The 17,668-nt window shown below is 37.4% G+C and overlaps 1 protein-coding gene across 1 annotated transcript in view; it reads right to left on the reverse strand.

Moving 5' to 3' along the window:
• The window catches only part of dcc (DCC netrin 1 receptor), a 187,354-nt gene that overhangs the window by 111,732 nt on the left and 57,954 nt on the right, over positions 1-17,668 (reverse strand). Inside the window, exon 2 of the mRNA XM_016484514.1 lies at positions 13,672-13,995. Coding sequence (XP_016340000.1) covers positions 13,672-13,995 — 324 coding nt within the window. The remainder of the gene's footprint in view (positions 1-13,671; positions 13,996-17,668) is intronic.

A 17,668-nucleotide genomic window follows, 5' to 3' on the forward strand; every position in this document is an offset into this window, starting at 1 on the left:
AGAGGGAACGAGTGAGGAAACTCAATTGACTCCTACAATCTTCCCTCATGTTGAAGGTGATGTAAATCATTTCAGGTGTTTCACTAGCTTCAGCTTTTCTTCAAAACTCACATCAGTAAACTCTGAAAAACAGTTCTGAATAAATTAAAATACAACCAAATCTGTATCTACAGGATGACGGACAGTCAGAGACAGTTTCTGATTGGCTACACAAGCACTGGCCACTCCCCCTGACACTCCAGTGCTGGTCAGAGTCAAACACACAGATAGTAGCCACAGTTTGTGAGAAATATTCTAAAATAAAAATAAATAAATAAAAATGTAAAAAGTAAAATATAATAATAATGTGATAATGTAAAAAAAACATTAAAAGAATAAAATTAAAAAGGTAAAAAAATATAAAAAGTTAATTAAAATAAAATAAAAAAATAAAATAAAGTAAAAAAGAAATGAAAAGTAAAATAAAATAAAAATGTAATAATTTAATAATAATAATAATAATAATAATAATACTAAAATAAAACATTAATAAAATAAAAACTAAAGCAAAATAATAATATATAAAACAATTAAAAAAAAGCTAAATGAAACTAACTGAAAATTAATGCATTACATTAAATTATTAAATGAGTGTTCTTTTCCTCCAGTGTTTCTTGCTGAAGCTGATAGAGGAAGAGGATGGATGATGAAGGCTAAGATCTACACTCATAACGTCCACCTGCACATTTGATTCATTTGTCATGAATCAGAGAGATGGAGAGTTTGATTCTCTGACGTTCCCGGACTTGTGTTCAGCAGCACATCTAAAGCGTCTCTGAACACGAGCTCTGCAAATGTCACAGACCCTGAGTCACCGTTCACTTCCGTCACAGACGTTCAGAGCTTCTCTACAGCTGTTTGCATCCCTTCATTTGTGTCTGCTTTCATTACAGCGACTCCATGTGAGAATAACCTTCAGCAAAAGCCCTATTCAATATGCTGAAACATTTGCAGGCAGTCTGCCAAAATGACAGCTTGTGGAATGTTCTACTCTATGATGTAAGAGTGTGGATAAGCACCACCTCCGCAGAAGATGATTAACGCTGCTTCAACATCGCTGCCTCTTTAGCCCCGCCCACCGATCTACATCACTGCTTGTTTAGTACCGCCCACCGATTCTACATCACTGCCTGTTTAGTCCCACCCACTGATTCTACATCGCTGCCTGTTAAGCCCCGCCCACTGATTCTACATCACTGCCTGTTAAGCCCCGCCCACCGATTCTACATCACTGCCTGTTTAGTCCCACCCACTGATTCTACATCGCTGCCTGTTAAGCCCCGCCCACTGATTCTACATCACTGCCTGTTAAGCCCCGCCCACCGATTCTACATCACTGCCTGTTTAGTCCCACCCACTGATTCTACATCGCTGCCTGTTAAGCCCCGCCCACTGATTCTACATCACTGCCTGTTAAGCCCCGCCCACCGATTCTACATCACTGCCTGTTTAGTCCCACCCACTGATTCTACATCGCTGCCTGTTAAGCCCCGCCCACTGATTCTACATCACTGCCTGTTAAGCCCCGCCCACCGATTCTACATTGCTGCTTGTTTAGTCCGCCTACCGATTCTACAGCACTGCCTGTTTAGCCCCACCCACCGATTCTACATCACTGCCTCTTTAGTCCCACCCACTGATTCTACATCGCTGCCTGTTAAGCCCCACCGACCGATTCGGTTTTTAACCGAAATCACAGCAGCGTCCATCTGTGAGGAATTTACGCTGTCAATCATACACAACTATTAGCCAATCACAGCAGTGGGCGTTTACTTTATTATTTATTTCATTTATTACTTAATAAATGAATAAAAAGAAATTAATTACAAGCCAATTATCATTAGGAAGGTCACAGTGGCACAAAGTCAAACAAACGACACTCTTTGTATGGCTGTTTAACAGTGATTTCTGTCTCCTTTGTGCCAGTATGTTATTGAGTCGACACAAAGGCCAGGACCCTCGCAGACTAATTAAGCTCTTCTTCTTAAGCATGCAGTCTAATGACCCACAATGCTTTGCTGCAGAGCAGCGGCCGCTCGCCTGCATCTCTCTGCTGATCACCGAGCGTTTCTGCGGTCACTGCTCTGCTAATTAGACACGCGGCGGCTCGTAATCCGTCAGTGGTGTTCGTTACGCTGGGCCTCATTAGCAGAGCTGAGGGACGCTGCTGTATGCAAACCAATTCAACAGGAAGTCAAAGACGGATTCAGTCCATTTATATATATATATATACATATATATATATATATATATATTTTATATATATATATATAATACTGTATATATATATATATATATGTGTGTGTGTGTGTGTGTGTGTGTGTGTGTGAGTGAGTGTGTGTGTATGCAATTTTAGCTAGCTGCAAAAGCAAAATTTCGCATCTCATCTTATCTCATCTTTCTTTGTCTAGTTTAACTTGATCTACTAAAACTGAAATAACTAAAAAATAAAGAGTAACTTCAAAATAAAATTAAAATTAAAACAAATAAAATAACAAAAACTTAAATATATTAGTAAAATATTTGTCAAAATACTTTCAAATATTCAAAAATATTATAATATATATGCATGAATAACAACACAATAACAACACGGTAACAACACAATAACAACACAACAACACGATAACAACACAGTAACAACACCATACCAACACGATAACAACACAACAACAACACGGTAACAACACAACAACAACACGATAACAACACGGTAACAACACAACAACAACACCATAACACCATAACAACACAATAACAACACCATAACACGATAACAATACAATAACAACACCAGAACAACACGATAACACAATAACAAAACCATAAAAACACGGTATCAACACAATAACAACACGATAACAACACCATAACTACATGATAACAACACCATAACACAATAACAACACCATAACAACACAATAACAACACAATAACAACACCATTACGTTAACAACACAATAACATCACCATAACAACACAATAACAACACCATAACACCATAACATGATAACAACACGATAACAACACAATAACAACACCATAACAACACAACACAACAACACGATAACAACACCATAACAACACCATAACACCATAACAACACCATAACACGATAACAACACCATAACACAATAACGACACCATAACAACACCATTACATGTTAACAACACAATAACAACACCATAACAACACAATAACAACACCATAACACAATAACAACACAATAACATCACCATAACAACACAATAACAACACCATAACATGATAACAACACAATAACAACACAATAACATCACCATAACAACACCATAACAACACCATTACATGTTAACAACACAATAACAACACCATAACAACACAATAACAACACCATAACAACACCATTAAATGTTAACAACACAATAACAACACCATTCAACACAATAACACGATAACAACACCATAACACAATAACAACACCATTCAACACAATAACAAGACCATTCAACACGATACACGCCTGACACAAGCAGACGGCACACAAACACACAACAGAGAAGACAGTGAAAAAATTGTAATATATTATTTGAAATAAAATATTGGCTGAATGATATTTTACGGTCAACTGAAATAAAATAAACTATTTTTAAATATAACTTACAATTATTTCATTTTCATTCGTTTAACTTGATGTACTAAAATAAGTAAAACTGAAATAATTAATGTCATTATAGACAATAAAACAACAAAAACGACAAAAACACAACAAAATTACTAAAACTTTCACTAAAATTCACATAAAAGCAGAAAATATAAAAACAAAATCTAATTCAATATATTAACAAAAACTAAAATATGTAAATGATACTAAAATAATACCCTATCAACCTTAAACCAACAGGAGAAACACTTGTGAAATCAAAATCTCAACTTTGCTTGGTGAATTTCTAGATGCTGAGATTTAAATTATTTATTATAAGTAATTTATTATTTATATATTCTATTTTTAAAATTTTAGTTAGAATTTATTATTGTATTAATCTTATTAATATATTATTATATTTTACATTACAAATTTTTATTTTCAGATTTTTTAATACAAACTAGTGTAAAACTAGTATAAAAAAAAATACATAACCAGAGTTAAAAAAAAAAAGAATGCAAATGACTGCATATTTAATTAGACAATCCCTCATTTGCACATACAAACATAACATTTCAGAAAACTTGCAATACAAAACAGTGGTCCTAATATACTGTGATTAGCTACCTGAGGATCTGATCTGTTCACCTGTGCTCTCGCTGTAACGCATCATAATGCGTATGATAATACTTTATGAAGAGTTTGATAATGAACTCAGAGGCACTTATGATGCATTATAAATACAGGCTTCAGACTCTCAGCAGCAGGATCTCGCATTTTAATCAGAGTAAACAGTTTTTGGGACTGACATTAAATTTTGATCTGACGAGCGCAGGAGGAACGCAGCTCTCAAACGAGCAGATCACGCAAACACTGTGTTTAATCAGCTCTGCAGAGCTCCAGAGAGGAAGGAGTGTGTGTGTGTGTGTGTGTGTGTGTGTGTCTGTCTGTGTTGAGTTTGTGTTCACAACTTCAGTCACTGGGTTCACAGCGACTCTCACCAAACTCAGATCAGGATTTTTAAATGGAATTTTCTGCAAACATCACATACTGTAACTCTACTGTACTGTAAGCCTGCTGCATCTTCATTATGATTAGAGTTTTAACAAGTAAGTGTTAACACAGCGTGTCAAATATCTTCTAGAAATGCTGCAACTTACGTAAATATCTAAGAAACTAATCTGACTTGGCTTCAGTGAAACCGACACATACAGAGATTATTAAATTATAATAGAATTATAAATAAATATTTAATATTTAATATTTAAGGTTTAAGTTTCTTTATTTGTCACATGCATAATACATACTTGTAATATAGTGAACTGTTTTAATGTTAAATAATTTTTAATATATAAATATATGTAATGAAATATTAATATAAAATATTAGCTATATTAAATATGTGTAGTATTAAATGTATTATTTATTATTTTAATATTATCTGAAATATTATTTAATACTTAAATATTATTATTATTATAGTATTATTTTTATATGAGTTTTGTACAACATTATTATTTCATACAGTGTTCAATATTATTATTAAATAAATATTATTAAATATGAATGTTTTAAATACTATTATTTGAATATTATTTAAGATTTTATAAATGCTAATTGACATATTGCTAAATAATAATATTATTATTAAAATTACATTTAACATTAATATATTATTTAATACTATTAATATTATTTAATATTTAAACAATAATAATAATAATTATATCATTGTTGTTGTTAATACTTAATATTTTATATTCAGATATTATTTGAAAATTAGATTTAATATTATTATTTTATATATTTATTTATTTCAATAATACTGCTGGTGAATTGCCAAACCAGGGCAACAAAGCACAGATGTCTCATGTTATTAATTCATGAATGAAAGTAGTTAAGAAAGTGTGATTGAGGAAAGCCTGTGCATGCATGCTGTGTGTCTCCTGCAGGTGCGAGAGGAACCGGATCTGCAGGTCAACACGCTTTGATGGACAGATCAAAGCTCAGACAGAAGCGCAGTGAATGCAGAAGCTTCACCTGAACACAGACACAGAGAATGAGGAGAACACAGACAGAGCAAAGATCCTGCGCCGCTCTCGAGCTGCGCGGATGAAAGCCATCACTCTCTCCTTCATCACTCTCTCCTTCATCACTCTCTCCTCTCGCCTCCATCACTCTCTCGTCCATCACTCTCTCCTCTCGCCTCCATCACTCTCTCGTCCATCACTCTCTCCTCTCGCCTCCATCACTCTCTCGTCCATCACTCTCTCCTCTCGCCTCCATCACTCTCTCGTCCATCACTCTCTCCTCTCGCCTCCATCACTCTCTCGTCCATCACTCTCTCCTCTCGCCTCCATCACTCTCTCGTCCATCACTCTCTCCTCTCGCCTCCATCACTCTCTCGTCCATCACTCTCTCCTCTCGCCTCCATCACTCTCTCGTCCATCACTCTCTCCTCTCGCCTCCATCACTCTCTCGTCCATCACTCTCTCCTCTCGCCTCCATCACTCTCTCGTCCATCACTCTCTCCTCTCGCCTCCATCACTCTCTCGTCCATCACTCTCTCCTCTCGCCTCCATCACTCTCTCGTCCATCACTCTCTCCTCTCGCCTCCATCACTCTCTCGTCCATCACTCTCTCCTCTCGCCTCCATCACTCTCTCGTCCATCACTCTCTCCTCTCGCCTCCATCACTCTCTCGTCCATCACTCTCTCCTCTCGCCTCCATCACTCTCTCGTCCATCACTCTCTCCTCTCGCCTCCATCACTCTCTCGTCCATCACTCTCTCCTCTCGCCTCCATCACTCTCTCGTCCATCACTCTCTCCTCTCGCCTCCATCACTCTCTCGTCCATCACTCTCTCCTCTCGCCTCCATCACTCTCTCGTCCATCACTCTCTCCTCTCGCCTCCATCACTCTCTCGTCCATCACTCTCTCCTCTCGCCTCCATCACTCTCTCGTCCATCACTCTCTCCTCTCGCCTCCATCACTCTCTCGTCCATCACTCTCTCCTCTCGCCTCCATCACTCTCTCGTCCATCACTCTCTCCTCTCGCCTCCATCACTCTCTCGTCCATCACTCTCTCCTCTCGCCTCCATCACTCTCTCGTCCATCACTCTCTCCTCTCGCCTCCATCACTCTCTCGTCCATCACTCTCTCCTCTCGCCTCCATCACTCTCTCGTCCATCACTCTCTCCTCTCGCCTCCATCACTCTCTCGTCCATCACTCTCTCCTCTCGCCTCCATCACTCTCTCGTCCATCACTCTCTCCTCTCGCCTCCATCACTCTCTCGTCCATCACTCTCTCCTCTCGCCTCCATCACTCTCTCGTCCATCACTCTCTCCTCTCGCCTCCATCACTCTCTCGTCCATCACTCTCTCCTCTCGCCTCCATCACTCTCTCGTCCATCACTCTCTCCTCTCGCCTCCATCACTCTCTCGTCCATCACTCTCTCCTCTCGCCTCCATCACTCTCTCGTCCATCACTCTCTCCTCTCGCCTCCATCACTCTCTCGTCCATCACTCTCTCCTCTCGCCTCCATCACTCTCTCGTCCATCACTCTCTCCTCTCGCCTCCATCACTCTCTCGTCCATCACTCTCTCCTCTCGCCTCCATCACTCTCTCGTCCATCACTCTCTCCTCTCGCCTCCATCACTCTCTCGTCCATCACTCTCTCCTCTCGCCTCCATCACTCTCTCGTCCATCACTCTCTCCTCTCGCCTCCATCACTCTCTCGTCCATCACTCTCTCCTCTCGCCTCCATCACTCTCTCGTCCATCACTCTCTCCTCTCGCCTCCATCACTCTCTCGTCCATCACTCTCTCCTCTCGCCTCCATCACTCTCTCGTCCATCACTCTCTCCTCTCGCCTCCATCACTCTCTCGTCCATCACTCTCTCCTCTCGCCTCCATCACTCTCTCGTCCATCACTCTCTCCTCTCGCCTCCATCACTCTCTCGTCCATCACTCTCTCCTCTCGCCTCCATCACTCTCTCGTCCATCACTCTCTCCTCTCGCCTCCATCACTCTCTCGTCCATCACTCTCTCCTCTCGCCTCCATCACTCTCTCGTCCATCACTCTCTCCTCTCGCCTCCATCACTCTCTCGTCCATCACTCTCTCCTCTCGCCTCCATCACTCTCTCGTCCATCACTCTCTCCTCTCGCCTCCATCACTCTCTCGTCCATCACTCTCTCCTCTCGCCTCCATCACTCTCTCGTCCATCACTCTCTCCTCTCGCCTCCATCACTCTCTCGTCCATCACTCTCTCCTCTCGCCTCCATCACTCTCTCGTCCATCACTCTCTCCTCTCGCCTCCATCACTCTCTCGTCCATCACTCTCTCCTCTCGCCTCCATCACTCTCTCGTCCATCACTCTCTCCTCTCGCCTCCATCACTCTCTCGTCCATCACTCTCTCCTCTCGCCTCCATCACTCTCTCGTCCATCACTCTCTCCTCTCGCCTCCATCACTCTCTCGTCCATCACTCTCTCCTCTCGCCTCCATCACTCTCTCGTCCATCACTCTCTCCTCTCGCCTCCATCACTCTCTCGTCCATCACTCTCTCCTCTCGCCTCCATCACTCTCTCGTCCATCACTCTCTCCTCTCGCCTCCATCACTCTCTCGTCCATCACTCTCTCCTCTCGCCTCCATCACTCTCTCCTTCATCACTCTCTCCTCCATCAGCCTGAAATATTCATGATGGAGGAGCGTCTTCAAAGAGACGATTCAGCAGCATATTCTGACCCCAAACAGAAACACAAGCCTTATTTGCCTTAAGGCATTATTATTATTATTATTATTATTATTATTATTATTAATAATAATGATAATAATAATAATATTTTAACAAATACTATTATTGTTTTTTTATTTATGTATTTTTTTTTTTTCCAGGATGGTCCCATTGAGATTAAAGGAAATAGTCCTGGCCATTATTAATATTATTATATTAATATATGTGATATTATATCAATATTTTAATATTATTTTATATTCAATATTATTACTTTATAGACTATATCATCCATCATAAGACACACAATGCAAGTCTAGATACTCACTGTGATTATGATTATGATTGTCAGTAAACCTGTGTGTGAATACAGATTGTGATTTTCCCGTGAAGAAACAGGCACTCAAAAAAGCATTTAGGCCTAAATTGAAGATTTATATATTTGAATTGCATGTAAAACTTCCATGCATTTGTCTTAAAATAAACAAACTAATAAACTGAATGTGCCGCATATTTCTCAGTCACACATAAATTAAACAGATCAGATTTCTGTAACAGTACTAAAAAACTGAATGTGTTTTAAAAAAACAATAAACAGGTTTATATTATTTGTCATCAATAAATTTAAAATTAGTATTATTATTTAAATTATATTTAATGTGTTATGTTATTTCTATTATTATATTTGATTAATATTTATTAATATTATATTATTATATTCAATATAGTGATATCTTTGATAATAATAAATAAATATAAAGAGAAAAATAAATATTTTTCTTTTTATAAATATAAAAATAAATTACACTTTGTAAATATAAAAATATATTTTAATTTTTGAATGAATGAATGAATGAATGAAGAAACAAACAAACGAACCTGGATTGTGCTCATATATTGCAGTAGCGATGATAAAGGCGAGTGTGTTGGAGTGATTGTGAATAATCAGAAGATTGTGCCGCAGCATTGGGCTTTATTTCAGGCCGTCTTCATCACAGAGCGATTAGAGGACGAGTGCTCTCTTTAATACGCGTGAATTAAAGCCCTCATGAAGGTCACTTCTTCACTGAACTGCTGCCCTTCCGAAAGAAATCATATTCCAGATAAAGTTTCGCCACAGATGGGAAATTAATGAACTCAAAGACTCGTCACACTCTCAAATGCCACATTTCTTCTGTCGACAGACACTTCAAACCAAAGCAGATTCTGAGAAAACACACACTGCACCTGAACAAACCAGATCAGCTAAATATTCAATTCAGCAAAATATGAAAATAAATAAATAAATGGACAAAAATTAAATTAAAATAAAAGAATAATAAATAAAAAATTATGTAAGAATAAATATAAAAATGTAAAAATGTGAATACAATAAATAAATAATACAATTTGAAATTAATGAATAAATTATAGAAAAATATGAAAAGAAATAAAATACATATGAAAAGGGAAAAAAATGAAATCAAACATGATTAAACAAAAAATTGAAAAAAATTCAAATAAAGTATAAAAACGTAAAAAGAAATGCAAAATAAAAAAAAAATGAATGAAAAGGAAAGTTAAAAAAATCAATGAAACACTAAATAAAAATAAAATTAAACAACAAAATAAATAATCAAACAAACATGAATTAGAATTCATGTGATTGGTAAAAGAGCAGGTTACATGAGCGATCAAACTCCAATAAACTCTGTGTGATCTGACAGACCTTTAGTGAGGGGATAATAATACCTGGAATAATAATAATTATGATCCTGTCATCACACTGATCCATCAGAAGCACTAATGTACAGCAAAAAACATCACACACGCCAAAAAATCCTGTTCCTCGTGTCTTGCTGTCAAACTAAAGTATCTAAAAATCCTTTAAACAAGATCAATTCATGTGTGCAACAACAATGCATAAGGCATTATATTTTTCATATTGTAACTTATTAACTTTATCTGATGCAAGTAAATGTGTCTTGAATTCTTCTAGAAAACACACTTACTATCAAAACTTACTATCTGATGCAGTGATGCTTCTCAAATAAATCCATCTCGTTTTAATAATTTTTAAACTGGAAAACACTGCAAAACAACTCATTAAAACGAGCTAAGAAGTCATTTTTTGCAGACACTTGTGAAAATGACAAATGAAAAAGGCTTTCAGTGCAATAAGCCTAAATACGGTCTTCATAAAGACACAATCATTGAAAACAAGACTTAATGTGCTGTAAATTGTCTTTCTCTCCTACCATTTGAACATCATGAGTGTTTTCATGAGTGCTGGGTAGTAACTGATCACGTCATCTGGATTAATCAGATTCCCCAAAAATAGTACTTGTAATGAGATTATATTATGCTTTAAAAAGCTCATAATCAGATTAAAATTACTTTTTTGTGGATTACATGATTACATATTATTCACACAATGGCAGTGTATTATTCATAATTTATTGATTCTCTGGATGTCACTTTTCTTTTAAATCAGTGCCAGACAACAAACAACAGTGAGTTGAAACGGTCAGTAATATAAGAAAAAGTACAACAGAAAAAAATACATAAATGAAATAAACTATTTAGCCTACTAAAAAATAATACTCTAGTCTACAGAAACTGAATAAAGCAATCAAATGTAAAATTAAAACGCTGCATAGACTTCACCGTATGAATTAAATATACATTGATGTTATTAAAGTTATTTAGTGAAGAGCAGGGAAAGAAATTCTCATGTTTCTTTTGTTGTTTAATTAACATTAAATAACAGAAGCAGCAGGACTATTAGGCTGCTGTCACTTTAAAGGGGTCATATGATGTTGCTAAAAAAACATTATTTTCTGTATTTGGTGTAATGAAATGTGTTTATGCGGTTTAAGGTTCAAAAAACACATTATTTTCCACATACTGTACATTATTGTTTCTCCTCTATGCCAGCCATACAATAGCCACTCATCCGTATTGTGTTCCGTCTCAGATCGTGTGCACAGAAAGCTGCTTGATGAATATCTTATTTCTAAACCACAAGAATTTTTTTTTTGTAGCAATATCTGGCAACACTGCATCACTGACACTTAAACAGACAGTATAAAAGCCCATAGAGAGCAACAGTAGTTAGATGGAACTCAGAGAGTTGTGCAGTGAGAGAAGAGCAGCGATGCGGCGACTCTGAAAACTGTGACATGTGTGTCTGGCGTTAGTGTGAGTCCTGATGTAACGTGTGTAAGCTCACGCTGCGGGTCAAAACAAACAACAGGCGGCGCATATATTACTGCAACAACCTGCTGCATGATGTTAATGCTGTGATAATGAAGCACATGTGAATATATAATGCCATCACATTATCTGTGTGTGTGTGTGTGTGTGTGTGTGTGTGTGTGCGTGTGCGTGTGCGTGTGAGTGTGTGCGTGCGTGCGTGCGTGCGTGCGTGTGCGTGTGAGTGTGAGTGTGTGCGTGCGTGCGAGTGTGTGTGTACCTGGTATTTATCACGTTATGGGGACCAAATGTCCCCACAAGGATAGTAATACTAGTAAATCATAGGAAAAGTCAAGTGATTAGCTGATATTAGCAGGAGCTCCTGAACAGCAGACATGTTTGAGGTTTAATGACTCGTCAGTGTTTGTTCATCTTCATGAGGAAAATAAACACAGTTCAACAAAACATCAAATAAATGTGACAACTTGCCCCAACCTGACATTACTGAAAAATACTCCTCTGAGAAAAGTTTAACCTTCAGTATATCCACCATATTTTTAATGCAAGAACAGTCGTCTGGTGTCGTTCACTTTCAGTTATTTTACTAAACAGCTTGTTATGCTGCTTGATTTCACAAACTGGTATTTGTTTTCATATTATTATAATTCATTATTGTAATCATAAACACATTGGTTTGAAGTGCAAACAGTGATACCTTTTACTGCTCTTTGTTATTCCTCCAGTTATTTACCTATTTTCCTGAAGCTCAAACAGTGAAGCAGACGCTTGCAACACAAGGGTCATGGGTCAAATCCCAGGAAATGCATGAACTGATAAAAATGTAAATGTGTACTTTAAATGCAGCATAAGTCGCTTTGGATAAAAGCGTCTGCCATGAATATATAAAATGTTTAAAGCAAACGTTTCAGTCCATCTCAGACTATCTTCAGTGCTTAATCCTCTTCAGTGAGTTGACAACTTGACTTTTTTGTGCAATTTTTTTTTTGTTATTGCAATTTTGTTACTTGTTGTCATTATATATGAAAATCTTCAGTAAAATATTTTGTTCTAAATGCATCTTGGACTTTAAACTTTTGTTTTCTAAATATTTAAATATAAAATAATATATACCTACAGTACATATGTAGTTTCCTTCAAAAGTTTGGAAATTTTTTTAATGTGTTTAACAAAGTCTCTTCTGCTCACCAAGGCTGCGTTTATATGCATTTAAAACTGTAATTCTTCACCAAAAAAAAAACAATTTTTTTTTTACATTTTGTTGCAACATTTTGCAAAAATCAAGCTTGAAGATATTTGGTCAAAATCCCATGTTATAAAAGATGAAGTGCTATGCAGGCTATTTAACACAATATGTGACCCTGGACCACAAAACCAGTCATAAGGGTACATTTTTCAAAATTGAGATGTATACATCATCTGAAAGCTGAATAAATAATCTTTCCATTGGTGTATGGTTTGTTAGGATAGGACAATATTTGGTCGAGATACAACTATTTGAAAATCTGGAATCTGAGGGTGCAAAAAAATCAAAATATTGAGAAAATCATCTATAAAGTTGTCCAAATGAAGTTCTTAGCAATGCATATTACTAAACAAAAATTAAGTTTTGATATATTTACGGTAAGAAATTTACAAAATATCTTCATGGAACATAATTTTTACTTAATATCCTAATGATTTTTGGCATAAAAGAAGAATGATAATTTTGACCCATACAATGTATTGTTGGCTATTGCTACAAATATACCCCAGCGACTTAAGACTGCTTTTGTGCTCCAGGGACACATATTGGATGATAAGATGGCAATGCTGACCTAAAATGCAAAATGTTTGCCCTCTCTCTCTCTTCACCGTTCCCACATCTCAGACCTCAAATACATAAAATATTACCCTTTTCAGACATAGTTTTAGAAAGTAGAGAGTAAAGAAAATACTATACAAAACTTACTGAAATAACCAGTTCTTTATTAACCCTTGTAGGACTCTCACTGGATCTAAGCAAATCTCATAGGGGACCTATTTTGATCTCATAATAGTGAGTTGTCACTGAAACGTGAGGAGTTAGCATCTCTTACCGGCGACGGAGACTTCAGCGGTGCGGCTGACGATGGCTCCGAGGCCCTCCAGCGAGGCCAGGCACTGGTACGAGCCCTCGTCTGGACGGTGGTGGCGCGAGTGCAGCACGTTCTGCACCAGGAGCGATCCGTTGGACAGCTGCTGTCTGCGCTCGTCGACCAGCGAGCTCAGCAGCACGCCGTCCTTCTTCCAGGAGATGACCGGAACGCCCTGATCAGAGCGCGCCTCGCAGTCCAGCTGCAGCACACCGCCCCGAACCGTCACCGCGTCCTGCGGCTCCAGCACGAACCGCAGCTCCACGAAAGACCGCCGAGCATCCGAGCCTAAGGACCACAGACAAAGAGAGACACGTTTCATCTTATAATCCACTAACACTTTATGTGTATAATGCATTATACAGTAAATGGCTATTACAGGCTATAATGCATTATAATCATTCACTGTCAAGTCAAGCCAAGTCACTGTTATTTATATAGTGCTTTTTACAATGCAAATTGTGTCAAAGCAGCTTTTCAGACAGTATTAAACAAGGAAACGGTGTCCCTGCAGACGACACCAGCAGTTTAATTCTAGGCTGCAGCAAAGTCAGATTGTGCAGAGGACTCATTGTATTACATTTATATCTTGTCGTAATTATAACCAAATTTAAAATGCATTGAGTAACAATTAATTTATAATGAATTAACTCAGGTTACAGTTATTTGTGAGATTGTACAATGCATTATAAAGTGCATTACAAGGCATGATTAATGCATTAATTTAAAACTATAAAAACTGTAAGCTTGTTTCTGCCACAGAATAAAAAAAATGAAAAAAGGTAATTTTATCTCACAATTCTAAGACAAAAGTAAGAATTGAGAACAAAAAAATGCAAAATCACAAAATATAAACTGCAAACTATATAAATCTGTTTCAATAAAAAAAGATACTTGCAACTTTTTATCTCACAATTTAGACTTTGTTTCTCACAATTCTGAGGAAAAAAGTGAAAATTGTGAGATATAAACTCAGATTTCAGAATTCTTTCCTCAGAATTACACCTTGCAATTCAGTTTGTTTAGTTTCTGCCACAGAATAAAAAATAAAAAAGGTAATTACCACTTTTTATCGCACAATTGTAATTTCTTTCTGAGAATTGCAAATTCATATCTCAGAATTTTCAGTTTATAGTTCTTATATCTCTATATAAACTCTGAATTGTAAGATGGTGGAAACAAGCTTTCATAGAAAACAGAAAAACACAAAACTAAAAACTAATTCAAAACATTGATAAGTGCAATAGCATCTGAATAATGCTCAATTAACACTGTATGCTTGTTTCTTACACACAGATGCTAGTGTGTGCGTGTGCAAATGAAGGTGTGCTTCCGCAGCGGGCGCTTCAGTTTCTCTTCACTGAAATGCATTCATGTGTCTGGAGGCTTTCATTCACGCGACGCTCAGAAGCGCATCAGACGCTGCTAATTCATACCTGCTGAGAAGCCCTCATTCTATCTGTGTCTTTGTTTTTGTGTGTGAGAGATAACACTTCAGCACTCAGCATGATAAACCATCACCGCACGGACCCAGCGCCACACACACCCCGCTTATTAGGCAATATTTTGGTTAATTTGATGGGGCTTTCAGCTCCCGATGAGAGGCCGTTCACACAAGATGTGTTTCTGTGTTCAACAGCAGCTAGATGCAGTGAAACGCAGCAGAACCGAGTCTGAGATGCATTTCAGAGGTTTAACTTGACACAGAATCCTAAAAACATGTAAATGATGCATTTAATCTAAAGTTTGGAATAATTATGATGTTTTTAATATGGAAAAAAAGTCTCTTCTGCTCACTAAAGCTGCATTTATTTTATCAAAAATTGCTAAATATTATTCTAATGTAAAACAGCTGTTTTCTATGTGAATCTCTGTTAAACTGTAATTTATTTCTGTGATGCGCAGCTGTATTTTCAGCATCATTACTCCAGTCTTCAGTGTCACATGATCTTCAGAAATCATTCTAATATGCTGATTTGCTACTCAAGAAACATTTCTGATTATTATCAATGTTGAAAACAGTTGTGCTGCACAATATTTTTGTGGAAACTGTGATACATTTTATTTTTCAGGATTCACAGATGAATAGAAAGTTCAAAAGAACAGCATTTACTTGAAATAGAAATCTTTTGGAACATTATAAATGTCTTTACTGATCAATTTAATGTGTCCTTGATGAATAAATGTATTAACTTCTTTTTTTATGGTAGTGTATCACACAACTGTGTTCAACATTGATAATAATCAGAAATGTTTCTTGAGCAGCAAATCAGCATATTAGAATGATTTCTGAAGATCATGTGACACTGAAGACTGGAGTAATGATGCTGAAAATACAGCTGCGCATCACAGAAATACATTACACTTTAACAGAGATTCACATAGGAAACAGCTGCTTGAAATTCTAAAATTATTTCGCTATTTTTACAGTATTTTGACTAAATAAATGCAGCCTCGAGCAGAAGAGACTTCTTACAGAATCATTAAATAATCGTAATTATTCCACACTTTTGACCATATGGACCATTTTAAGAACAAGCAACACATCAGAAGAAGAACACGTTCAGCGTGAAGCGAATGACTTTAGCTCTATTTAACATGTTAAATTCATCCAGCAGAATTGCAGACTTCCATCAAAATCATCGCAGAAGATGCGTAGAAATTCTGGTCTGGACGAGCTCTTAGAGTAGAAGACTCTCTGAATCTCAAACGCTCCTCATCTGCATCACGCACGGATGACAGCTCTTCTTCACGAAACGCCGTCCTGAGATGGAAATACTTTTACAAAGACAAAAAGAGGACGGCAGAGATGGGACAGAGCAGAACGGATGTGAGGAGAGACGGGGAGCATCCTTTATTTGACGCGCTGAAGCAGATGTAATTGAAAAAAACCTGTGAGGTTTCCCTCAGCGGCGGATTTTAATGCGATAGTCTGACAGAACGACACGCTCCGCATGTGCAATGAGACAGACGCATGGATCTCACACACACACACACACACACACACACGCGCACTTCATCTGTAAATTTAAGTCTCACTGCTGTACTAAACTCTAACATCTAAACTCTTATGTGTGTCGTACAGAAAGACTCTCAGCATCACATGGGTCCCTCACGGAGACGATCCTGTCCCACCGTATACATGCTTCTCTGGGTAAACATGTTTTCAAATCCAGTCCACACTGCAAGCAATACATAAATAAATAAATATATATTTTAAAAAATATCTTAAACACATGTTGTAAACAGTGAGGCTAAATGGACATATTTTTCTAAATATATTTCATTGAAATCCTGCCAAGCTGGCTACATATTTCAGACGCATGGGATTTCAGATATTTTCAGATATTTGGGAGTTTGTTTTTTTTTTTTTTATTATTTTTAATTATTTAATTAACTTTCATTTAATTTTTAATTAAACTGAAGCCATGAAGAAGAAATAGTCTAACGGTAGATAAAATAATAGAGTGATAGACAGAACATTAGAATGATAGACAGAATGATACATAGAACATTAGAATGATAAAAAGAATGACACAGAATGATGAATGATAGAAAGAACGATAGAATGACAGAATGTTAAAACAATAGATAAAACAATAGAATGACAGAAAGATAGATAGAATGACAGATTGAACATTAGAATGATGGATGGATGGTTGGATAAATGGATGGATGGATGGTTAGTTGGATGGATGGATGGATGGATGGATGGATGGATGGATGGACGGATACTGATGGATGGATGGTTGGATGAATGGATGGATGAATGGATGGATGGATAGACGGATGGCTGGATGGATGGATGGATGGATGGATGGATGGACGGACGGATGGATGGACGAGTGGATGGATGGATGGATGGGAGGACGGGTGGACGGATGGGTGGACGGGTGGATGGATAGATGGGGTGGGTGGACGGGTGGATAGATGGATGGACGGATGGGTGGACGGAGGGAGG

Source organism: Sinocyclocheilus anshuiensis, unplaced genomic scaffold (genome assembly GCF_001515605.1).
Source record: "Sinocyclocheilus anshuiensis isolate Anshui unplaced genomic scaffold, SAMN03320099.WGS_v1.1 scaffold745, whole genome shotgun sequence".
Taxonomy (NCBI): Eukaryota; Metazoa; Chordata; class Actinopteri; order Cypriniformes; family Cyprinidae; genus Sinocyclocheilus; species Sinocyclocheilus anshuiensis.